Here is a 27,613-nt window from a genome sequence, read left to right on the forward strand (position 1 = left end):
TAACAAATCATTTCTCTAGTAGCGTCTCAACTTCGAAAAGAACAAGAGGAGCGACTGATGATGACGAGGAATGTAGTATGTAGACGAGGATGTTGTACATCAATATCATATAACCTAATCTCATCTAACATTCTACGACCCACCCCTAAACGAAGGAGACCGCAGGCGACTACTAGTGGAATATATACGTAGGCCGGACAACGACTTCCATATTCTATTATTACAGTTATATAATTCAAATTCGCTTAACAGTAACGACAATAACAAGTTTTAATCGCATGTGAAATCAAGCGAAAGTTACGAATTAGACGCTTTTTAACAATTACAAAATATAATTGGCATATTTATGCTGTCATACGCGTTTTGGCACTTGTTTTATCAGATATGCCTGGAGAAAGTCGAGTAAGGATTTTAATGTTACTCAGTATTTTGGACTTTAAGCCCATTGAACTAAGGATTGGTTTCATTTAATTATATTGAGTCAGGAAATTGTAATTTGCTGGGTGTATCTCTACGTAACATTATCGTGTTCTAGTTTGCTAAAACAGTTTACGAGAGATTTCCCACGACTTTGTTAGTAAGACCTGTCTTAGTATTTTTACTTCCGACGTTGTACTAATGCAATTATTGCAGTTATCATTTCACACAGCTAATATAAAAACGTTGTTACTCTGTAAGTCTGTTGCGTCTAATGTATATCACTTGAAACAGGCACTAGGTCTATGCCAAGGGATTATGAAAAATTTAGTAGGCATCGTTTGATTCGAAGACGTTTTCGAACGTTAAAATATGATTGAGCCGACGACGCCTAGTTACTGGAACGAGTAGATCTTAATCTAAGATCAGGGATTAAAATTCTCGGATTAAGTTTGTTATTAATCTCGCGCTCGGCTCAAATGGCTTAAAATGTCTTGAACTTTGACTATAATTCTCCGTATGTATACATTCAAAGTATTCTAATAATTTAGAAAGAGAAAATTCTTTATTCAATTAGGCTTTAAAATTACTATTTAATAGTAATTTTATTGAATTATTTAAATTTAAAGTTACAACAGGTTTGGAATGACTACTGAGAAGATCCCGCAATGAGTCAGCAATAGAAAATAATAGTTCCTACTAAACTCTTTTCTACAATAATTGAATCGGCAACATACATACAAATATTTATTAATGTTTTTAGCATAATTAATTAATTATACATAGCATTAGCAGCCCGTAAATGTCCCACTGCTGGGATAAAGGCCTCCTCTCCCTTTGAGGAGAAGGTTTGGAGCATATTCCACCACGCTGCTCCAATGCGGGTTGGCGGAATACACATGTGGCAGAATTTCGTTGAAATTAGACACATGCAGGTTTCCTCACGATGTTTTCCTTCACCGCCGAGCACGAGATGAATTATAAACACAAATTAAGCACATGAAATTTCAGAGGTGCCTGCCTGGGTTTGAACCCGAAATCATCGGTTAAGATGCACGCGTTCTCGCCACTGGGCCATCTCGGCTCAATTATACATAGGAACGATAATAATTAAGTTATTCGGTCTTAGACAATCATTATGACGTTATCTATAGTTGAATATTTGCTGAATCCAAGTATAACTTGCACCAACTCAGTATATTTCGACTAAAAGTTTTTCTATAATAGTTAAAACCTTTCACGCTTCTTGAAACACATTCATATAACAAAGTGTTAATGAGCAACAAAACTTGAATAAATGTATGCCATAACAGGCATTCATTAAAACAACAAATTTTATTAGAGAAAGTTATGTAACCCGAATAATAATTAAGATTGCTTTTGATAATTGAGCAAATAAGATTGGCGCGAATTAATTCTAATTGATCCACGCACACGCACACATATTACACACATCTATATTATATATACAAGTGAACGCGCACAGGTTTAACTTTGTATAATAAAATATGTTTATACACACAACTGCTATTTGAGATTTTACACATTTAAAAAACGAACACGTTCTTATTTTCTACTAATGTAAATCGGACAAATGAAGACTGCTTTCAAATACAAACACATGAACGTCATCATCCTAATCTTTAATTTTGTGATATATCTTTACCAAATAGTGAAGAAAAGTACTTGGTGGTAGGGCTTTCTGCCTTTTAACATTTAACAGTAATACTTAGTATTGTTGTTTTCCAGTTTGAAAGGTGACATAACACTTGAGTTCCCAAGCCAATACAACAATGGTGACCACTTACCATTAGGTGGCCAATTTGCCCATTTGCCCGTGGCCCCACCGATTCCATTACCAAATAAACTTAAAAAATCAAGAAGTTCGTTTAGAAAGTGACGTAACTAGGAGTCCTTGGTGCTTTCACTGTTTAGAGCGATTCTCTCGGGGCATTTACTTTCTACGTAAATGGACCAAGTTTCTATTGGCTACATCGCCTTAAAGGGCTCGAAACGTGTAATCATTCGATTTTCATTTTATTTGAATATAGAATATCGATTACTTAAATCGATTTATTTTTAATTGAGTTATTTTGTATGAATGAAATGTGGTACTAGATTATGTTTTAGTATTAAAAATTACGTGCGTATAACTGACAATTATATACAATTATTGTAATGTATTTCGTATTGTATGTATTTCAGACATATCAAGATTTCGAGTGTTTTTGACGAGTTCGTTTCGAGTGTCCTAACATGGCGAGTCGTTAGTTAAAATGACAATTAAAACAGTACATTACGACATATGTATTCCAAAATATTATGAACAAATTTCTTTTTTTGTTATAGGGAATTGGTTCTTATAAATTTATATTCTGTACTTTATAATTTGAATTTAATATTTATATTTGTTTAGCGATAGGTACATTAAAAAGAAAAGCCGAAAAAAAGAACCGAGATGGCCCAGTGGTTACAACGCGTACATCTTAACCGATGATTTCGGGTTCAAACCCAGGCACCACTGAATTTTCATGTGCTTAATTTGTGTTTATAATTCATCTCGTGCTCGGCGGTGAAGGAAAACATCGTGAGGAAACCTGCATGTGGCTAATTTCAACGAAATTCAGCCACATGTGTATTCCGCCAACCCGCATTGGAGCAGCGTGGTGGAATATGCTCCAAACATTCTCCTCAAAGGGAGAGGAGGCCTTTAGCCCAGCAATGGGAAATTTACAGGCTGCTAATGCTAAAAAAAAAAAACATTAAAAAGTCGAAACAATTTAATTCCAAGTATCGACACACACATAAAACACATTAGCAGAGATTTCACAAAAATAAAAATAAACGGAAATAAACTTTCATCTTTCAATTTGGTTAGGACGACTTTTTACGTCGAAATGGAATGTTGTCCGCTCGTTCTAAGTGACGCTAATAAACGTTCTGCGACACTGGTTAGCGAGTGCGTCCACCGAACGAGCGACGCTATAAACCATTGTTTAAACAACACTAATTTACTTTTAGAAATGATTTCGTTATCTTTTGCTATGCATAAATCATACTAGTCGTTTTACCATTCGTGACATTTGATTTACGTAACAAATATCATATTTCGGAACGAAGTTTCTTATCGCACGTTACCGACTAGACACTTGGCGTAGGAGAGCTTAGCGTAACAAGCGTAAGACTTTGACTGTTACACCTTTGTATGTGTTTAAGTGCTTCAAAGCGGATTAGAATTATTAATTATCGCCCTTTAATTTTTTACAAAGTGGAAACATTCAGATGGGTTATATATGTATATATATATATAATAATAATATATATAGTGCGTATTTATTAGACGATATTTAATTTAATATTTGTCAGGTAAGATCATCGGACACGAATACTTTCTTGAGTTCTTTTGAGTGCGTATTTTTTTCCGTCTGGGTTGGCGTTTATAAACTTACTATTAAGCGACCGAGGCACACGAATTCGTAATCCTGAGCCAAAGTGCGATCACATCGAGATGAATAGCTATTTGAACCCGAGAAAACTTAAATTAGCTAACAGAAAAAATAGTAACGTATATTTTGTGATTTAATATACATAGTTCAAGGTTCAAATTCAACACTATCGTTTCACTTAAACCCAAAACTGAAGATGATACAAAACTTTTAAGAACCTCAGATAGTGTTGTCTTTGTATAAATAATAACTATCGAGATTTTGATATTTTATATTAATAAATACAAAAATAAAAATACCAAACAAATACCAAATAAAATCAGCTGTATATTTTACTGCTACCACTATTTGCAAGACAATAATACAGTAATATTCTAAGCATTCAATGGATGACAGCGTTAGTTTTATCTGTGATCGCAAAACCGACCCAGATATTTGAAACAAGTAAAAGCACTGATTATGTCATTTAAAACGTGTCATAGATGGCCCAGTGGTTAGAACGCGTGCATCTTAACCGATGATTTCGGTTTCAAACCCAGGCAGGCACCACTGAAATTTCATTCGCTTAATTTGTGTTTATAATTCATCTCGTGCTCGGCGGTGAAGGAAAACATCGTGAGGAAACCTACATGTGTCTAATTTCAACGAAATTCTGCCACATGTGTATTCCGCCAACCCGCATTGGAGCAGCGTGGTGAAATATGCTCCAAACCTTCAAACAAGTGGGACATTTACGGGCTGCTAATGCTAAAAAAATGATTATAATATGAATTGTGTTTTAATTTTTATTTGTTTTAGTTGAGAACCTGCAATAAAACTTTACCTTAATGTCATAATAATGCTTATGTATGTATATGTAAAGATATGTTTTATATACATTGGTTAGTTTTTATAAAATATATTATAGCCTACATTCACATCGAAGGCCCGCTCGTCCACGAAAAATTAATTAATCTTTTTACTATATTTATATTACTATTTAAAATCATTGCTTTCTATGTATATAAAAGGATATGGATACCGATACGAAATTATTTCGTTTTAAGCGATTGTTTCAGATGGTTAGGTATTATTAGATTATTTAGAAATTGTGGCAGAAAAAAGTTACAAGATATTAATTCAACTTTATTTGTCGGCTATTATGTAGTATTAGGTATAATCACAGAAAAAAATAACTAACAACTTTAATACATAATCAGATTCCCTCTTAAAGTATTAGTAGTAACCGAAAGCGATTAAACATTTTTTATCGCTTTCGGTTCCTGTTACGGATATATTTTTATTTCGGATATCCGATAGTTTCGATTACGGAGCTCCATAACATCCCTGAATAAAATTATGGAGTTAATGACATAGAGTAAATAAAAAAGGCTTGTCAAAAATAAATTTAAGTCATAAATTATATTACGGTTTCAAAATGTCATGTCAGTTTTGTAACCGATCGTGGTCACGACGTGAACTTAAAATATAATTCTAATGCGATTTACTTTTGACATGTGAAGTGAAAGGATTTTTTTAAATATCGAATTTCGCAATTCAATTATTTTTTGCATTGTTTCATTAGTGAGTAGTTGAAATTATAATGTTATACAACGTTAATAATGATCATTCATATTATTAATATTTTTATTTGTCACTCATCCACCAAAGAAAAAAATATATCATTATAAATACAGGTATATCAAACAAATATTTATTTCCTTTTCCTTTTTAAAGCGACTTAAAATAAATAATGATAATATAACTATAGAGAAGTTTTAAAATATAAAAAAGTATACTAAATTAAAAAATAATGCGTTAGCGTAAACTTTGAAGGTTGAATTCGTGTGCTACGTTTTTAAGATTGTATATACTACTATATATATACTATAAGAGGATTTTAACGTGTTGTGTCGCGTTGAGTCATAATTTTACATCACTATATTAAACGTCCAGCTAACATCGGTTCGGAGTGAGTGGTTACTCATTTCCAACATTTGAATTACAAAACTATGTCAGTTGAATACAATTATAGTATATATTATATCCTCCCTGAAAGACGATAATTATCAGCTCCATGCTATTATATCATCTATATAATCTTGTGTTGATTATGCCTTATTTATTAATGTTATTACCATTGTTATTTATTAATGTTAAAATCATTGATAAAATAATTGAATTGAATGATCATCTATAACGACTTAATATATTTTATTATCTATTGCATTCTAAGTTCTAATTAACAAAGTATATTATGTATTACATCCTTATATAATGAATTATTGAAATTTGCAGAGTTGCATTTGTTGCAACAAACGGCCTTATCGCAATACCAGCGATCCTCAAGGCGACCTTTGTACAGAGAACCAGTTAAATATGTAGGGACGGTAAGACACTAAATAAAATAAATGTTTTGTTTAATAGACAGAGGTTAGTGACTACAACCAGATCATAGCATGATCATGACACACCTTCTGATCCTACTAGCAGACTCCGGGATACTGATAATTTCTTATCCGAAAAATCCAATAATCATTTATTTATTCGACGTAGGCTTTTTGCGCAGGACCGGGGTCATTACAAACAAGCCTTTCTTAACTAGTTGAATTTCATTAATTAATTTATATTTACTAAATTTAAAAAAAAAACAAATCTAGTAAATCTTAGGTCAACTTTGCACTCTGTAATGTCACGATTAATAAGACCTTTCGCAATCCATAAATCTAATATACCGTCAAAAGGTCATATCGTAATGCAATTTACTAAGTTTATAAGTCGTTTTGCGTTTTTATTCTGTTTAACTAATTGAATTATGACGAAACGATAATTTATATGAAGCAAGAGCGCTTAGAAACCTATATTAACGAAATAACTATATTTAAATATATTAAGAAAGTTCCTTTGAAGTTTTATTTAATGTATTGTAAATATTAATATATAATAATAGTATTATAATAATATTATAATAATAGTTTTTAACACTGTTTCCTTCCATCTGAGAGTTTTTGAGGACTATTGTGGATGTTGTTACGTTTCCCATATTAACATCCTTATTCTTGAATACTTCTTTTGTACTTTCGCGCTGCAAATTTGCTTTGGATCGTTGTTATGCAATGTAGCTTATGCCAAGAAGTGACATTGACTCTATTTCAGAAAAATGCACGGAATTGGAATCCCGAGGAAAAATGAGATGTTTTCATCCCAAGAAACAAATGAAGTTCGGATTGAAGTAAATGAATTTTTAAATGTATCACACAGGTGATCATTGAATGCATTAAATTTTAATATAAAACATATAGGTATAATATAATTTAACTCGGAAATATAGTATAATATATTGTATCGGTTTTTAATACATTCAGCACTAAGACTTATTTAAGTTTTATCACTTCCTGGTGGCTTCGGGTTTAGCCAGGCACACTTGAAAAATACACTTGTATACCACGATACATCCCCGTATGTATCTTAAACACACTTGACGCACGTTCCGCCACTGCACCTGAGCACTCCACGTAATAAAATACACGCCTATTAATAGTTCGCGCAACTAACAGAACAGCTGGGAAAATAGGACAATTTTTTCAACTCTAAATTAATGATATAAAAATCTTATTAATCTGTAATAAATATTTTCTAAAATTTGCTAATGAATAACGTACGAAGATTCACTACAAATAATGTAAAGCAATCGCATGCAACTTTCTGGTATTGTAATATTGTAAAATAAATATATATTAAAATATATTATTGCTCCAGTTTCGAAATGTGATATAAAATACGAATATATATAGAGGGATCAGGATGTTATGTCTTTTGCTGCTTAGCAGTATTATAAGGATCGTTGACAAACAAATTAACATGAATGTATTCATTGATAAAATAACGTCGTGTTATAATTACAAGTCATGGCTTTTTCTTTAAATCAAGGGTCACGTTAAAACAAAATCCTAATATTTGAATAGCAAACGGTACATAGTATTACATCGATCGATCGATTTTTGATTTCAAGTGCGAAATATCTATGGGCGAAAGAGACCACTCAACACTAGCTTATTTACTCATCTGCCTTTCTAAAATATAAAACGTAAACAGCTCAGCGGGTCAAGGACACATGTAACAATCTATGTATGTATTTATGTAATTTGTGTTTAACAATCCAAAAAGTTGGCTGTAATTTCCCTTGATCGCTCGCTCAATTACATACCACTGAGCGTTGTTGTCAACATATCATGAACTTGCAATGCGTATTTGCATAATTATCAACACCTAATATTTAAATAATTCATATCGATAAATACGTCGTGTAATTATACCGTTGTCTTTAAATTGTATAAATCGATGACGTATTTCGTATCTGTTCACTTAGAAGTTGTACGATAGTTTTTGATGCGGTTTTAACCAAAACTATATTTCTTTCGGGCAGTTAAAGTGGAGATCCTTTCTTGGTAGCTAAAAGGAAAGAAGCTCTGAGTCAATGAAGAGTCGTCGACATATTTTAAAGCCATCAATAATTCAAAAATTTGGATTGTCATGCTGCTTGTAAATAAAAAACAAACATAAGCTCCTATTACACGACATAAAGTCAATAACTCTTTTGTGGGACAAATTTACAACAGAATCCTAGAAAGTGATCAAACTCCCTATGTTGCCAAATTAAAAAATATATCTGAGAGAATTCAAAAAGGTTATATATACAACTATTATTTCATGGTTAATAACACACCTCGGAATGTAACGATCGCCTCCTGACTATTTCCTTTTGATATTGAATATATGTATGTAAGTAATCAAAAATTTATAAAAATATTTGTATTAACTTGTACTAATTCGTCAGAATATGAACTGTAATACAGCGAGATACAAACTATTGTTCTAAAATTCAATTTCAATTATTTGATATTCATTCCAAACTAGTAGACTCAACTGAGTTAATACGTATTCTGATAAAGTTGGTCAACAAATAAAGGATTTCAAAGAAAATAATATATAGTTAGGTGTTTCTGTTATTTACAGTCTGTTCTATTACAACATCGTCGAATAAAAATTCCATTGTCAATGTGAGCTGGCAGTGTCGTATCAGACAATGGGACAATTTTCCTTACTGATATGTATAATGTATTAGTTCTCACACGCTGAGATAATTTCGCGAGTTTTTGCTGCATTTAGAAACGTATCGACGAGTGTTCATTGTCACTAGATGTGTGTTAATAAAGAAAAAGAAAATGGAAACTCGAGATCTGTCAAATGTTCATGTTATTTTTAAGAAAAGAGTGCGAGAGAGATAGAGAAAAGTAATTATAGTATAACGTAATTAATTATAGTATAACGTAATGTAATTTCACTAACATTATATTATATAAAAGTAATTAAACAAATTTATCGTTTATAAGATTTCACTACGGATGAATAAATTAACTGATTGACCTTTTTGTACCAAAGGTCAATTGCTTTCATTTTAAAAAGCTTTGAAGCAAAAAATCAATCGTGATCTAATACAATAATCTTATTACGCGGTAAAATACGCAAGAGCGTGTAATTAATGGGAAACATCTCAGGCTTTACTAGAGAGTTCTTAAAGCGAATAAAACGATTACACGCCACCAGCTTCCCGCACTTTTCCCATTGATTTTAATTGAAATTAATTAGATAACGCGACACCATAAAACACAGATAAAAATTACTATTATATTATTTACGAATCGTTTTATCGGCTTTGCATGTTACATTTATTTCTCAAAATTACTTTTTACGTTTACAGCTTTCTTGATATGAGTTCGCACGTCACACAAGAACCATGCGAATTAATACGTAAGTGATTTAAATACTACCCGAACCTTGGCAGTGAAACGCGTTTATGTACGAAATCGCATCGAAGCAGTGCGTAGCGAATCTGCTTCGTGCTGATTCGCAGTTTTGTCTTTTGATCCTTGCCTGACCAGTGATTTGAATCTTAGTTCTCGGCCATATAAAATATCCACTGGAGTAACGAGAGAAAGTTATAAAATAAGAAGCCATCATATCGTCATCACCAATATTTATATGTTTCCTGATACATCTGACTACCGCTGATGACGAAACAAACAAAATCATATCACATACAATATTATTAGGTACTTACAGAATAGAATGGTGAAAAAAGTAATAAATGAAGCAACCCATCTTTACAATTAAGTAAGCATTAATATTCTCGAGCAAAATCTAAATTTAAATCTAATTCTGCCTTTGAAAAAAAAATCTTTATAATTTATTTCAGAACACTCCAACTCGTTAGCTGTTGAATATTTATATGTAAATTTCCCTTTACCTAAAGGTTTATCAAGGAATTGATTAAACAAGATATTATAAATACTAGGATAACAACCGGAACCCGCTTTCACGATCGGTTGAGTGTTTATTGCGCATAGGTCTAACCATTAAAGTTGTTTACGCAGGAGAGAATTTTCTCTAACACAGTTTCATACATAATTGCATATACCCTATTAATAAACAACTTTATAAAAAAAGTCATAAGTAAAACCTACAGTAACAGGCGATAAAAATACCACTACTGTGGTTGTAGAGGTCGTGTGCGTGAATATAGTCTCAACATGCATTAGTTAGAGCGAACCGTCTCGGCTTGTAAGTTTCAGAACGAATTTAAAGAGGCTTTGTATAAATAAAAATAGCTCAGAATAATTCCACAAATCTCACATAACTATTCGAAATCGCAAAACGTTACAACTTACATTGCAAAAATACCCATACAGTGAATGGAGGTGAACTCGGAACGTTCCGACCTTGGTTTAGTGTTTGAGTTTGTTGGCCCTTCAACTTTGACTTTCAAGCCAACGTTACCATTTTTAAACTTACGTTATATTTTCCGAGTAACTATTTATTCCATTGTTACATTTGAATAGTAAAATTGTTGGCGAAATTAATACTTCGAACAGTTCACCGTGAATTCAAGACAAATATTTAATCTAAAACATTTCAATGGTGGGTAGTGCTGTACGAGCTACTATATAACGAGATAGATATTGCCTTTATGCACCTTTCCAGAGTTCCTGTCTCTTGTGGTTTAGTCTTCCAACTCATTCCATTAAGCCGCGGTAATACAAATTATTATTCTGCCACGTTTTTATCAACCCGAATTTGAATAACGAATCAAATGCACAAGAATAAAATACCTTGAGTCTTAAATTTATTCATTGGTAAATTTAAATCTAAATTAATATCAACGACGTTCTGATCGATTTCGACCACGACCACACTCAAGGGACATTAGTCAACTACGCGGGATACATGTATGTATAATAATGCATTGTACTTTAATCTCTAAATGGGGGATCGTCTCTAACGCAACTGAAGAGTGCGACATCAGATCACGGCGTAACGTCAGCTGATTCTGTGCTTTACGAACTCGAGAGTCCAACCAACTTTTTACTGAGGTAACCCGAGGATTGTGCCTAGAACAGGATCAGTTTTATAATCTAGCCATTACACAAACGAGGTAATTAAGATTGAATTAATAATAGATTTATCATAGTATGTTTATTTTATGGTCGTTTTTATTACCATTATTTCAACTTATTGCAATTAAATCTGTCTGAATATCTTTGGCGAGTTGTTGTAGCGTTTATTACACGTCAGATATTCAATTCCTTGCACGTTTTTGCATATTTGTCACCAAGATATTTAGCAATAGAACATTAACTGGATGTTTATTTACTTTTTATAATCGTGAATTGATTAATGTACAATCAATTTGAATCCCCGTGAAGTAATCTGCTTACGTAATGATAAATTTAAATCGGTTGCATAAACGTTTTTGCTTGATGCGCTCTGGTTTGTAATTAGATAAGAATGGCGGTATTTCGTTAAAGATGAATTTGTTGGTTGAATGAACGGTTCTAATTTACGAGCTCTTTGGTAAGTCATACGAAATGTTATTTCCAAAATCGTTATTTCATACGCTACTTATTAAACTTTCGAAATACTGATATTCGTCTTGTAACATTCATTGACGGATGGCAAATGAGCTGTTCTTGGTGTATTCATATTATAAATGTACCGCACTGATCTGAATTTGAGGAAATTTGGTGAAAAGGAACTATAACCCCAATGAAGGACAGGACACGAGCGAAGCAGCTAGCGACAACTAGTTAACAATAAATATTCTTTTGACTTCAATAAAGCTGCAATGCAATAGAACCATCAATGAAGTACATGGTAAATTATTCATCGAAATTCTCGTGTAGAAGCGGACGTGAGCAAATTGCGTGTTGTCGTCCTTAAGACGTATTTAACGAGAGAAATCCTTTGAGAGCTTTTATTAAACGAGCTTTGCTCTGGGTCTGACGTGAATATAAATTATTATGTAATGAAAAATGATCTTCATTATATACCTATCGTATATAATCATTTAATGTTATAGGGTACATACACATTTATATGTAACGTCTTTAGTTATATACATTTTACCGAAATTATTGTTTTATTTTGTATCAGATTAAGACGTGTGGCCATCGCCAAGCAGTGGGTATTTACAGATTTTCATCTCTACCTCGACCTTTCTACGTAAAATTTACTGTGTTTAACTTGGCGATTCATAAATTCAATGCATTTGATAAAAAATATATTAATAAAAGCATATTATTCAATAAAGGATTTTATAGATGATAGAAACGCGTGGACCTAATACTTGTTGACTTCCAGGAAGGATATATTATATATGTACATATATAACTATATTTGGCTAACATAACGTTGTATTTTATATGTTGAAAAACATTAACTACTGAGTTTCTTGCCAGTTCTTCTCGGTAGAATCTACATTCCGATTGTAAAATGACTTTGTACTAGGAGCTTAGGAGTCTAGATATAGAATAGGCAACCCTTTTGGCGTTATCCCATTGAGGTATTAAAGTGCCTAATATTTAACATAACAATCATTATAATTTAGCTACCGAGAGAACTTGTCATTTTACCCGAGCACAGTTAACTAAATTGCCTAGAATTCCACTTGCCAAAATTTCTTCATTACGATTTCAAATCTCTTCAATAAATATAAATATCTCTACAACCATCAAATATGTCTTATGGAGTTCACTTAAGTGTCATTTAGCGAGATAATTATATTATGCCAATTAATACGAGAATGAAAAAAAAATGTGTTACCGTTTCAGTTAATTTTAAAAATGTAATTTAAAGCGGATTAATTAATTAGCAGAGATTAATTAAAATGTTTTTTTAGATAAAACCAATAAGTCTTTTGCTACTGGACTGCCGTTGATATTTTGGCAAGTTTATAAAGCTGCAGATCCCGAGGTCCTTGGTTCGAACCGAGTTGTGCTAAAAAAAGTTACAGGAGTTTTCTGTCAATCACTACTAGATTGAAGTTTAGAAGTTAATGATGTGAATAATCCAGTCCCTCAAAGAACGTATAATCGATGTAACCGAAACTGAACTCTCTGTGTCGAATAGCAAACTCATTGGATTGAGAAGGTGTCCTTAAAAACTATTTTTGCGCACACGCTTGATCCCTATAGTCTCTGGTTATCTATTTTCCGTTATATACTAAATGGCTGTCTTGATTAAAACAATCCGAAACCATTATCTTCTTTAGGCTAAGGGGTCTTGCCGGTTCTTCTCAGCAGAATCTACATTTCGAACCGGTGGTAGCTTTACTTAATATAGTTTGTTAAATGACTATTCAAAAGTACATGTAAAAGCCTACTTGAATAAATATATATTTTGATTTTGATACAATCGATAAACTTAAAATTTAAATGCGTTAGAAACGTTTTATTTTAAAATATTACAAGTGTAGTGTTGCGCTTAAATTTGATTTTTTTTTTAATATGCGCACACAAAGATGTTTATATTTGGAAATATAGTAAAGATTCTATCGGGTCAATGAACTATGTCCTATACTATTTCGATAGAGTTTGGTTCTGTTATTTCAATTATAGGGCGAACATAAACGGTCGTTGACTTGATGTATTTAACAATGATAAAAGTATTAGAGCAAAAAAACAGATTTTGAATACTTTTAGAAGTGCTTTTGTAATTTTTTCTCGAAAGCGGTCACTTGCGACTTTGTAATGCAATCGGTGTTCCGTATCGTCTAGACTCTCGACCAGTGATCTCAAGATAAAATTGTTTAAAAAAACATTGACTGAATGTTAAACTTTTCATACAATACCCAACCAAATAAAGTAAAAATAAAAATGTAGTCTTTAACAAATAAATCATTAAAAAATCAAAAATAAATATTTAAAAAAAAAAACTGTCGTTGGAACCGACAAGAAACGCAATAGTTACTTAGTTCTACCTATTTAAATTTTCTATACTCTGTATTGCATTGTAAATCAAATTGATTAAGATAAAAGGTGAAACATATAACATATATAAATAATGATTTTCGATCACATAGGCTACCATGTATAATTTTCTCAAAGTTTAACTTCAATTTAATTTACCTAGACTAAAGACAATGTCTTACAAACCAGTTCAAAACAAACAGGCTTTCAAAATATATTTCCTGGTTCACACATTCTCTATACTAGTACAGATAAAATACCTCAAACTGTAACCCTTAAGTTGTATGCAATAAAGGTCAGATTCAAATGTAAACGCACCGAAATGAATCAAAACGTCCTCGTGGTTTGAATATAAGTTGACGTTAAAGTACTTTCTCGATCGTGTTGTGAATATAAGGCCGATAATCCAATCATAATCCGAATTCCGCGTTTCACAACTTGCCCTGTAAAGTGGAGCGAATTTGCTAAAATAGCGGTAATTTTTAAACATATTAATAATTCAAAATCTGTATTTTTATGGATATTGTACAAGAATTATAATAGTGTCTGCTTCATAATGGCTAAAAATAATTAATTTAGTTACATCAAAAGCAGTTTAGTCTATTCAATGTTATAACAATCTAACATTACAGCAGCCCGTAAATGTGCCACTGCTGGGATAAAAGCCTCCTCTCCCTTTGAGGAGAAGGTTTGAGCATATTCCACCACGCTGCTCCAATGCGGGTTGGCGGAATACACATGTGGCTGAATTTCGTTGAAATTAGACACATGCAGGTTTCCTCACGATGTTTTCCTTCACCGCCGAGCACGAGATGAATTATAAACACAAATTAAGCACATGAAATTTCAGTGGTGCCTGCCTGGGTTTGTTGACTATGTTATCTGTGTTCAAAAATATTTCGTTTATTTTATATTTTCCTGAGATATGTTGCGTTGTTTTAATTCATTAAGCGGAAATGTTTACTATACATTCTACCGGACAATCGTTTATATAATAAATATAAATATAAAAGTTTGTATGTGAAACATATAACGCGTTAATCTCAGAAACAATTGAATAATTTACATTAACGTCAAAGTCCATTCATTAAAAATGCCATAGACAATAGCATGATACGACGATAACGTAAGGAATAGTAATCACAGTTATTACCAATATCCCCATAAAATAAGAGCCTTTTAAAAGTTAATATCCTTACTTTCCTATTAATTAAATTTTTATAGGTTCTAAACATGGCATAAACTGTTTATAAATCCATTGTTCTGCTACAACCGGTTCTGTTGCGGCGCATAAACGTTTTAACGGACGCACTGTATCAAGTTTAAAATAAATAATTGTTATTTTATTACGTCTAGGAAAATAATGGTTTCTACAAAATCAGAAAAGGACGCGCCATGCATTTATACATTATTTACTTACAACAATCTACATTAAATTTACAATCGAAATAATAAATTGAGAGGTCCCGTATCTCAATTCTCAAGTCGTGATTTTTAGTCGAGGAGACATATTATGAATTATTAATACGGAATGTGCAAAGATACATGAACTTTGAATTTAGTTGAGCTATTAGCAAATCGCTTTATTTAGCGATTTGCTGATAGAATTAAATAAAGCTGTATTAATAATAATAATAATAATTACAAAATCGCATGGGTTAGGTAAATCTAAGGTTTGTTTACCTTTACTTATACTTCGACTGGAATAAGCCGGTGAGGCAGATGTAAGGCTTGAGTATTTAAATCATGAGGTACGCTTGATTGATCTTAATAGCAACGCGTTTCAAGTAAGGATTACCTTACTTGAAACGCGTTGAGACGCTTGTAAGTAGGCGTCGGTATTAACCGACGCCTACTTACAGACAACGTTCAGTATTTAGTTAAGTTTGATTTCAGTTATGATTGATTTGAAATTTGAAAGAAGAAGACACAACTTTTGTATTGCTTAAAATCGCTTCGAAAATAAGCCATTATTTAATAAATATAAATATAAAAAAAAAAAAAAAAAAAATTATAAAAAAAAATATTGTAGTTTATGCCTATGATAGACATAAACCATTGCGGACTTTTTTGAAGACCTTTTTAAGGTGTACAATACTGTAGTACATTATGTTGATCTATTTCGTAGGGTTCAGCCAACCTTTGCAATGAAAGCGCAAAAAATGTGTTTAATTACAACATTACTTTAGAAACCTTTAAAATTATCAGCGTTTCTCTACTATATTATACATGTATTATACATATAAACCTTCCTCTTGAATTAAACTATCTAATAAAAAATCCGTTATGTCATTTTAAAGATCTAAGCATACAGGACAGACAGCGGTAAGCGACTTCGTTTTATACGATGTAATGAATAATGATATTGTTAGAGCACACGCGCAAATGGGTCAGCTGATGATAAGTGATGATAGACATTCCATATATCGTCCATGCGCCAACAAGCTTGAAATGTAAGATGTAATGTTCCTTGTATCTGCAGTTCCACTGGCTCACTCGCTTTTAAAATCATAATTCAACAATACTTATTATTCCTGTTTGGCTGTAGAATCAATGAAAGAATGTTTATAAGGAAAATGACACAATAATATTCCAAAAAAGTTGATAAATATATATATACCTTTAATTCTAGATATAAAAACAAACTTGTAACCCCTGCTTTCGCTTGCAAGCTGTACACAGAACGCTTTTGGGGAATGATATACAAATAATAATCAATTAAAGTTTATAAACTTATAATTTTGCAACGACAAAATAATCAATAAAAATTAGTTCTTACTGGAGCCTGGATTTAAGTTCGAGTTCAAACACAGAACTGATTAATAGCAACAATTGTGAATACTAACATTATTACTAATCTGGTTACTTGGAAAGACGATAAAGACTTGATGAAATATCGGTAGAGTTGAAATATTGACTGATTCAAAAGACATTTGATTTAATTAAAATATCTAATGGGTAAGGCGGTCTTTATCTAGACGAATTTCCATAAAGCTTTACTGCCAAGTGAAATATCCTCAACATACCTAACCTAATACGTTGAAAAAGGCTTTCCTTTTTCAATAACACAGTAACTAACTAGAGCGTTGGCTTGTGGGGTTAAACCGAAGTACCTGATTCCAAGCCTGGATTAATTATTAGGTTTTTTCACTAATGTATTTTTACTGAGGGCCTGAAGTTTACGTAGTATGTAAGTAGCTAAAGCACTTGTGTTATGTAGAATCAGAAGTAACGACGGTACCAGAAATACCCAGACCCAAGACAACGTAGAAAACTATTGAACTTTTTCTACATCGACTCGACCGGGAATCGAACCCGGGTCCTCGGAGTAGTGTACTCATGAAAACCAGTTTACACAATACTCGACGACGACCTCCGTGGTCTTCATGTATTAAAGAGCCGTTGTTTCTACTCTTTATTTTTACTACTCTATAGTCGAATCAAACTATAGATTAGTATTTGTAAGTGTAATATCTCCCACGCAATTGGATAGTCTCAAGTCTCGGGCTATGAAATACTTGTTCGAAATAATGTCAATTACTCCATAAATTTATTTATCTTTGATAATAGCTATGACACTACAAGATAAATATAGTAAGTTGATTTGCGTGGTTTAACTTGTATTAAGCTTCGCCGCTACATTCCCGTTGGTGAATAGCTTGATGTGAAAACAGTCTATAAAAATCTGGTATATTATTATGGATACTAAATGAAAGATCTAAGTTTTCGGTTTTTTTGGAAAAGATACTTAGAATATTTAGTCGATAAACGCAATAAATAGTTTGCTAACTATTTCTCTGCGACGAACTTAAAATAATAACGACAGATTACTTAATGACAATTTTTGAGTGCATTTATTGGTCTCTACCTGTTGTCTAGTAATTCAATTCAGATATATTTGGTATTAAAACCACGTACAAACTGACACTATCTCAGACAACCGAAAGGATTATATGTTTCGATCCAAAACAAAACCTCGCCGGCTATTTATATCTCCAACTTATGAATTATACCCCAAACAAACACCCCACGGTCTATCGCTCCAGTCATTAATTCGTACGGAAACATTCAAAACATATTCCTCTCTTTTTCGCCCCTAATTTATTGAACATCGAATCTATATCTATTTCACTTTTTCGTCCATAATGTTGTCCTTTTCTATCTTGAATAGGTGAATTACCGGTTGGTGAAAAGTGTAGGGCGACAATCGTTTGAAAAATACAATAGAGTAAAATGCGTAATATTTATTGTTTGTACAGGTTTGAATTTTTAAGAGAAAAAACACATGACGTCAATAACGTGCTATTATTGGTATGTGTATGTTGACCTTCGGCCATACGATTATGACACTATTGGAGATATGTAAGAAGTATACACTTATCAATGCACCGATATCCATAGTTACTAAAATTATATACCCCGCCTATAAATACACTGGCTCACTCAAATTTTTAAATTCATTTATATTAATAATATGGTTTTGTAATTAGTATGTATAATATATATATATGTTATACATTTTTTTACTATTGATTAAATTATATATATTTTCATAAGAATTATTTATGTTATTTACAAATCAAAATAAAAAGTTGTACAATACAAATCATGACCGCGTATAACGGTAGAAAAAATGCTAGCGGCATTTCCCTATTGAATCGCAATTCCGTTCCTCTGGACAAAAAATAAACCAGCCGTCCTGTCACCAGTGGAGGCAATAAGACGACGTAATATCTTTTAAAAATGTTTTTTCGCAACTCCAAAAATTACTGTTAAATTTTGTATAAGTATATAAAAAAAAAATATATATTATAATCGAAATTACTTTCGTATCTGCACCGATCCTGAAAATATACTACAAAGTAAGTCGGTTATCTTTGAAAAATTTTAATAATTAATGCGATAATGCAAGAAATTATTAAGATTTTGATATTTAATGTTTTATTTTTTAACAATAATACTTACATGGAGACTTTATGGGTAAATATTTTATTTATAACATTACATTACATTCACAGCCTGTAAATTTCCCTCTGCTGGGTTTGGGGCATATTCCACCACGCTGCTCCAGTGCGGGTTGGTGGATTCACATGTGGCAGAATTTCGTTGAAATTAGACACATGCAGGTTTTCTCACGATGTTTTCCTTCACCGTTGAGCACGAGATGAATTATAAACACGAATTAAGCACATGAAATTCAGTGGTGCTTGCCTGGGTTTGAACCCGCAATCATCGGTTAAGATGCACGCGTTCTGACAAATGAGCCATCTCGGCTCATAAAAAAAAATCAGCTCGTTATTAGGCTTCTGTGACTGACTCCGCTCCTCCTAACGAGTGTGCTTTCAATGAGCTGATTTCACCACGCTGTACTAATGTAATGATCGATACACAATTAGCAAACTTCCATTCGATAGAATATCCATTTTTCATTATAAATAATTAGCACACGATTGTTTAATATTAAACTTAGAAGTTACGCCTTTTATCCACTGGGATACATTGCTTTTGTTCAATATTACTTTACATTATTAATAAATTAATATATTGAAAGAGTTCATTGTTCTATCGTTACTCGGTAATACGTGAAACTTGATAATGTCTTACATGTTCGCGGTATCAGAACTAGTCATATATACTAACTAGTGTTTTTTATTATATATTATACTATTTAACTACAAAGACAGCTTGCGTACATTACACGGTATAAAAAACATATAAATTTAATCACCGGCCTATAAATAGACATACTATGAATAAATAATCACACCGATCGTTTATTGCGTGAAAGAAGGATAAACTAACGAACTATTTGTGTGTTGAATTTAGTTTTTATTAGATATATTCTTTAATTTTTATTATAAATGTCTTTACTGCTACGTGTTATAGTGATCGGTTGTAGAACGATTGTTGAGTGGGTTTTGTGCTGGCTGGGTCGGTATCCACTCATCAGATATAAGGCAGTACTTAGTTTTGTTGTCTTCCGGTTAGAGACGTGAGTGAGCCAGTGTAACTGCTGGAATATGACACCCAACATCTTAGCTCTGGAGGTAGTTGGGCGGTGGTGACCACTTACGACAAGGTGTCCCGTTTGGGAATCCTCCTACCGATTACATAAAAAAAATGGGTGGTACTCGTCTAAAAGTGCCTGCACACTATATATAAATTAGATAATTAGAAAAACATTTATCACCATCCCCTTGTGTCATTATAGTGATAAGGAAACTTGCCAATTTTTTTTAATAAAGAATTTAACAGTATACATCCTTATATCTATGACATCAAAACTAACACAGATTAATAATGTCATCAGCGTTACAAACTACATCACAATATGTAATAATTAAAAAGACATTTTTATGAAAACAAATATTCATCGCTTCACGCAGCGGTAGGGCTTTGTGCAAGCCTGTCTGGGTAGGCACCACTCACACGTAGCATACACTAACACCGCCTAACAGTAATCATAAGTATTGTGTTACTAGATACACAAGGAATGCCAAATTTTACTTATATAAAACCAAAGTTGGTGATGCATCAAAGATTTTAAAAATGGTTAATATACACTTACCATAAGGTTACAAATTTCCTGACTACCATAGCTATTTTAAAAAAAAGCTTTTTCATTAAAATTATTTGCATCTTCTTAATCTAAGCACGGTTTATTAACTTATGTCATATGTATCAACTTAAGGACTAAGTATCTTATCAGACATTTAAGTAGAACACGCTGCTGTTTTAGATAAGATAGATTTTGTAAATAGTGCCTACAATGTATTCAGATCAGCAATTTTAATGGAAATCTTACAAGCATGGATAAAAAATGATTCATAATAAAATATGTTTTTATAACACGATATTATTTCGTATTTGTGAATACCTGCAGTTAACGGTCATTGTCTTTTGGTAGCTCTTGAAATTACCAGAGAAATAGAATTACATTTATTGCACATTGTCAGGTAGAGATTAATTTTTTTTATGGTATAAGCGGACATACAAATGGACTTCTGAATAAAAATCTGATGTCTTTAAGTGAAGGTGACCACTTAGGTCACATCACTTAAAGACATTGGCAATTTAAGAAATATTAACCATTCATGGCTACCCATTAACCTTAAGAGCGCAACGATATTAAATCGATATTACCATCTGATGATAGGTTGATATCTACTTAGACGGCATTGCATAAAGCCCTGTCACCAACTAACAACATATGTAGAGTAGTACTGTTTAAACACAATTGTAATCCATCAACTATTAAGGCTATGTTTAATTTAGGCCAGTATTCAGTTAAAAATATTATTTATTATACTATAATTGATAATAATGTATAAAAAAATGGAAGCGCGTTTAACTCTGTATACGCAATATACGTCTACGTTTTTGCGTTAGAAACATTATAAGTATTCAAATGTCGTGTTAAGATGAATGTAAATAATAAAAAAACGAATACAAGCTCGTTTTAATCATCATTTTATAAAATTAAATTAAATTTCACCAGTATTTTTTCTACCGAGAAGAAACGACAATAACCTCAAGAGATATATTTTTCTAATTATTCCGAGGCACGTTAATTAAAGTCACCTAAATTATCATTCATCTGTGTCATAAGGTTAATTACACTATTTTTACACAAAACTTCTATGCCACTTTCAATATGTTCGGTTCAATGAAAAATTATATCATAATTAAATCAGTAAACTGTTAGCACACTTTAAACTATCTATGTTGTGGAAGCAAAGTATGTTAAATGCATATCAGTATCGTAGATTAAGCAGCGATGATATGCCTCGGAGAATATTTTTATGAATGAATATCGGAGATTATATTTGGTTCATCTCTCGCCAATAATGTTTTGAACAAACCCGCATATGCCACAAGTGTATCCACCAACCCACATTACAGCGTGCGGTGGAAGCGCCTTTTCTCAAATGAGGGAGGCTTTTGCCTACCATTGGATATAGTATTCTGTATATCTAATGTATTACTAGAAGAATAGATATTCTTGCTGGATAACATTCACGATTACTCATCTATTAAACATTGTAAACGGTGGTAGAAATATACAAGATGTACATATAGTAAATAAGTATTATACTAGTTGTTGGCCGCAGATTCACTGGCGTTTTATGGGTGTAAAATTTATTAGATAGGCATAGAGGGTAGTCGTTAGTCATAAAAGCCAATGTCCTTTCTTCCTAGCTCGCTTAAAACGGAATTTCATTAATTTCAGTTCAGTGGGTTGGTTGTGAAAGCGTATCAGACATTCATAATACGTTTGGTATATATTTACTAAACAGTTGATTCGGCTTCAAATTTATTAAATAGAATAATTTTCATCAATTAGCAATCTCTATGCATAAAATCTGGTGCAGCTCTTGATTTATGACGCACGTAGTTAATCTGACTATTTATGTCTACTGCTTGAATGTTCGCTTGTTATGTTAATACATTATGCAATGTAATAAAATTATCGTGAACCAATTTCGGTCATTCCGTCCAATTTCATCAGCTACGCAGAATATATTAAAAAACACACGTGTGTGCACATAATTAGTGCACTCTCTGAAGAGATCAAATGTCAAAGGCTTCATGGGCTTTGAGAGGCAAACGTAGAAGCTTTTTACTTTGAAAATCTGAGCTACTACTAAAAATTTCTTGGTAGAAAACCCCAAGAACTTTGAATACCCGATACGGAATTTGAACTCAAATGTCGGGTCTACAGCATTATGAGTTAGTCAGTAGACCAAGAGCAACGTGGTTGAAGTATTTTTTTATGTAATGCTCAATGTTAAGCATGCTGCATTTGCTATATCGATTCAGGGGTTGGAACTGGTTTTTATCTGGATGATGATTGATATTTTCTTTACTTGGTGATACGATTTTGGGCAAGTTCGTCTGAAGTAAAAAAGTCTAGGAACCAATTGTTATGCTTTACAAGAAAATCGCTATAAGGGCTCTTTTAAAAAGGACGTAAGAATAGTGATAATCCAAATAATCCATAGTTTATTCAAGTGTAGGGCGATTTTTATAACAAATTTCATTACGATCACTGTATGGTTTGATTGTGTTGAGATAGCTACAAAGCTACTTTCGCATTTATAATACTTATATTGACACAAGTTATAACTAAAACAATTAGCACTGAAAAACTGTTTGATGTGAAAGAAGTTTATTTAATATATTAAATAAAAATTGAATAATATCCTTATTCCTAAGCCATTAATTAACTGTGTTTTTTTAATTTAACTAAAACCAAAAAAAAAATACGATAGTTTTATATTATAGACCATATGATAAAAATAATGATATTTTTTTAATGCAATGAGTAGGATTAGGTATGTAAACGTTCTGCCTTCGTGTTTCGATTTTCAATTTTATTAAAAAAAGGAAGACGATACGTAAAGTGAATGGACTTATTACGTGATCGTTTGAGTGTCAACGTGTCATGCGTGATAAGCGATTACGAGCTGAATGTTGTTTTCGATAAAAATGAAAGTAGCTTGTATTGGTGCTTCGTGTAAAATATGTGAGGCGCCTTGAAACTTGTAACAAGGATATACAAAACTGGATTTAGATTAAAATAAACACATTTCGCCTTCACGCGAATGCAAATGACAAACTTTTAGTAAAATAAATATTTTTGAGAAGAATTAATGAGTTTTTCTTTCAAGCAATACAATACTAACACCTCAGCAATTAGTATGGTGGAGGGAAGTAACCCTGGTGAGTTCAGAATCACAGACATATTAACAGATAAGTTAAGCTAAGATTTCCAGAAATCCTCGGGAAATTGGATCATTTACTTAACATGCCAACAGTATCTGAAACGCTGATTAAAGGAAATTGACTAATTTCAATTTTATTTTAACGGGGACTAGTTGGTGCCAGCCTATGACGCAATAGAAATCTAATGAGGATTCAGATTGAAGCCAAATTTGACTTTGACCAACCTTTCAGAAACTAGAGTCAAATATTACAGACAATATGACTCCATCAAATAATTTAATATGTAATAAATATGTGGAAATAGAAAGAAATAGAGAGCCCTTTGTTAAACTGGTGCAAAAACCTGGACGCAGGTGACAAGGGTATTTGTGACTAGCGACCCGCCTCAGATTCGCACAGGTGCCAATTATAAATGAAGAAAATGATATGATATAATTCTAATTTATCCTCTATAACACTCAGGAATAATGCTGATATTAGTTCAAGAGATTATATACAAACAAATTTTACCTCTTTATAATATCATAATAAAAATTAGAAGAGCCGAGATGGCCCAGTGGTTAGAAAGCGTGCATCTTAACCGATGATTTCGGGTTCCACCCAGGCAAGCGCCACTGAATTTTCATGTGCTTAATTTGTATTTATAATTCATCTCGTGCTCGGCGGTGAAGGAATACATCGTGAGGAAACCTGCATGTGTCTAATTTCTGAAACGAAATTCTGCCACATCTGTATTCCACCAACTCGCATTGGAGCAGCGTATATGCTCCAAACCTTCTCCTTAAAGAGAGTGGAGGCCTCAGCCCAGCAGTACAGTACAGGAAATTTACAGGCTGTTAATGTAATGTATGTAATATAAATTAAATTCATCGAATAGAATTCTAGATAACAATTTTCATAAACAAGATATTTTTAGAAAGGTTTGAAAAGTTACTAATTATATACGAGTAGAGAAGTAAAAAAATATTTAAGTAAGTGTATGTATGTATGTATGTATTATGAACCGGTTTCCTCGGTGGTAATGTTTCTGATAGCTTATCTAGTACGTTTCACCTTACCTCTACAATTAACGACTACAAAATTGATTAAACAGAATATATATAAAACCTTAACCACCTTGAGGATGGTGTCATTTAAATTAGACGAGAAATGTACCCTAGTAGTAGAATAAGGGCTTCTATAAGTTAATAGTTGAGTTTAAAAGTCTCAGCGGTATAGGTATATGTTTCTGTAAAAGTTCGAACTAAGGTAAATCTTAAGATTTTCCAGTAAAACCTAAGATTTACCGACATTAGTTGGTAAATGTAAGTATTTATTATAAAGGGACGACTTTTTCGGACTTTTTCCATTCCAACCTAAACTAATCTAACATGTAAATCATGATTTACCAAGTGAATGATGGTAAAAGTTCGAATCCCAAAGTTTTATGGACATTTACCATTCATAATCGGTAAATCTTTGGTTTTACTTGATAATCTTAAGATTTATCGTATTTTGACCTTTTACAGTAACATTTATACGTATATTCAATATACTAACCCTTATTTACTACAAAAAAAACCGTTATCAAAATTTCCGTTTTATTTTTTTATAACTTTGAAGATGCGTTTCCAAGGGATGTATGTAATTTTTTTATTATTATTTTAAATATCCAGTTGCCTTCAATGTTATCTAAGTTAGTGCATTAATTATTTTTTTCTGGTAATATTGTTTAATGACTATTTGCTTGAGATCTGAGGTCAAAAAACTTGATAACTCTTTTTATCAGATATATGTACGTATTTTTAAAATTAAGATAATAAACAAAAATATAAACACTAAACCGTAAACTAACTTACTTATAATAAAAAAGATATATTCTTATGTAACACTTTAACTATCTCCACGGTAGTTTTAATATAATCAAAATTAGCATATAAATAACTTAAATATGAATTTACCTACATATTATGCTGTTGTACATTATTAAGAATTACAAAGTCATGTCGGAATATATCATATTTAAAATAATTATTCGAGTCGTGGTCGTTATATTATGTAGCATGTACTATGTGGAATTTTATATTTTAGGTATTATTTATATGATATAAGTAGGTGGACGACTAACTGGACCACCTGATGGTAAGTGGTCACCACAGGCCATAGACAATGGTACTGTTAGAAATATTAACCATTCCTTACATCGCCAATGCGTCACTTACCTTGGGAACTAAGATGGCCCTGTGTGCACAGCAATACTGAGTACTGCTGTTTGGCGGTATATCTCATGAGTGGTTGGTACCCAGCAGAGCCTGCCCAAAGCCCTACCAACAGGTACGAATGTAAAAGGAATATGAAAAATGTTTCAAGATGTTTGTCACTAAACTGTTCCTTATTTTTATTTGTATTACAAACATGATACAGACAACAATGTTTTATTTGAATGATAGTTGGATCTATAAACTTTAATTTATGAAAAAAACATTCCTGATTAGATTTCTAAGTTCATGCGAATAACTCAGTACCAAGTAACGCAAAAAGACATATAAGTCAGTATGAGTTGTTCCATCTAGTTTATTAATTAAAATGGCCAATTAAAGAGAACGGAATAATAATTGGCGCCACCCTTTGATATAACGTTGATAAAAAACTTAATTATATTATTGCTCGCCTATAGTCACTGTTTACCTCAAAACTATTTTTAAAACATTCACACAACTAATTCATTCAAGGTACATTGAATTAAATGTGAGCGATATTTTACGTTTTTATTGAATACATTATCTAAATATATGACTTTTATGGATGTCACATCAAATTATGAATATTAGGGAAACATCAATTAATATAAATCACATTAAATACTGCATCTAGTTTCGATCATGCGCACTGCGGATAACAGCTGATCTCCTATAAACAACTTATTACCTTAGTTTGTGTCGTATCAGGCTGCATGTAATAGAACAGGGCGAACATCCAGGCAGCGCCCAGACCGAAAACAATCTTCACGTTCCGCCGCATTTTAACACTTAAACACTCGCGATTTTAAACAGTATCCTTAACACCGTGATCGTATTTTTACGCGGTTGTTCGTTCAACTGACGCGAGCAGCGCGCGGCCGCGCTATCGGCTGCGGCGTGCGGACTAAGCGCCTGGCTCCGATGGCAGATTACGAATGGCGGCGTTTGTCGGTCATGCGCGTATCGGCCCTCGCCCGCTGAAATAGAACAAGCTTGCACCGGGTAGCTGCTGATACGAGTCACAATGCATTGTTTTTTGTTCCTGATAAGCGTTTAACGTTACAGATGATAGTGAAAGTGTTCTCAGCGATTGCGAAGGGTTGTGCATCTCTGTTAAATAAATACATTTTATTGTAAAATCTTAAATGTACGCATAGTGCACGAAATAACGTTTCTAGGTGTAAATACATATATTCAGTTTTATAGAATTTTTAAGTGGCTAAGTATATTATATTTTAATAGCGACTTGCTACTTTACATCTCAAGTTTAAATTTCATGGAAATTCTTAATTAATAAAGGTAAAGCGACACACATGAGGCTATCGTGATAGTTACTTTACTGTTTCGTGATCTTACTGCCTTTTTTAACTTTTCATGTGTTTGAAAGATCATAGTCCTCTATAATCAAAAGAGTTTGCAAAGGCATACAAACAACTTGAGGAAACCTTCAAGAGTCGGATGCAATTCTGCCATACTACACCAAACCACATTTAAAGATGTGTAGTGCAATACGCTTCAAATA

At 32.4% G+C, this 27,613-nt stretch overlaps 1 protein-coding gene across 1 annotated transcript in view; it reads right to left on the reverse strand.

Annotated features, from left to right (window-relative positions):
* The window catches only part of LOC125066518 (polypeptide N-acetylgalactosaminyltransferase 2-like), an 81,464-nt gene extending 54,451 nt beyond the window's left edge, over positions 1-27,013 (reverse strand). Inside the window, exon 1 of the mRNA XM_047674619.1 lies at positions 26,780-27,013. Within this exon, the coding sequence (XP_047530575.1) occupies positions 26,780-26,872 (93 nt within the window). The 5' untranslated portion in view covers positions 26,873-27,013. The remainder of the gene's footprint in view (positions 1-26,779) is intronic.
* Positions 27,014-27,613: the final 600 nt, after the last annotated feature.

The sequence above is a fragment of the Vanessa atalanta genome, chromosome 9 (genome assembly GCF_905147765.1).
Source record: "Vanessa atalanta chromosome 9, ilVanAtal1.2, whole genome shotgun sequence".
Classification (NCBI taxonomy): domain Eukaryota; kingdom Metazoa; phylum Arthropoda; class Insecta; order Lepidoptera; family Nymphalidae; genus Vanessa; species Vanessa atalanta.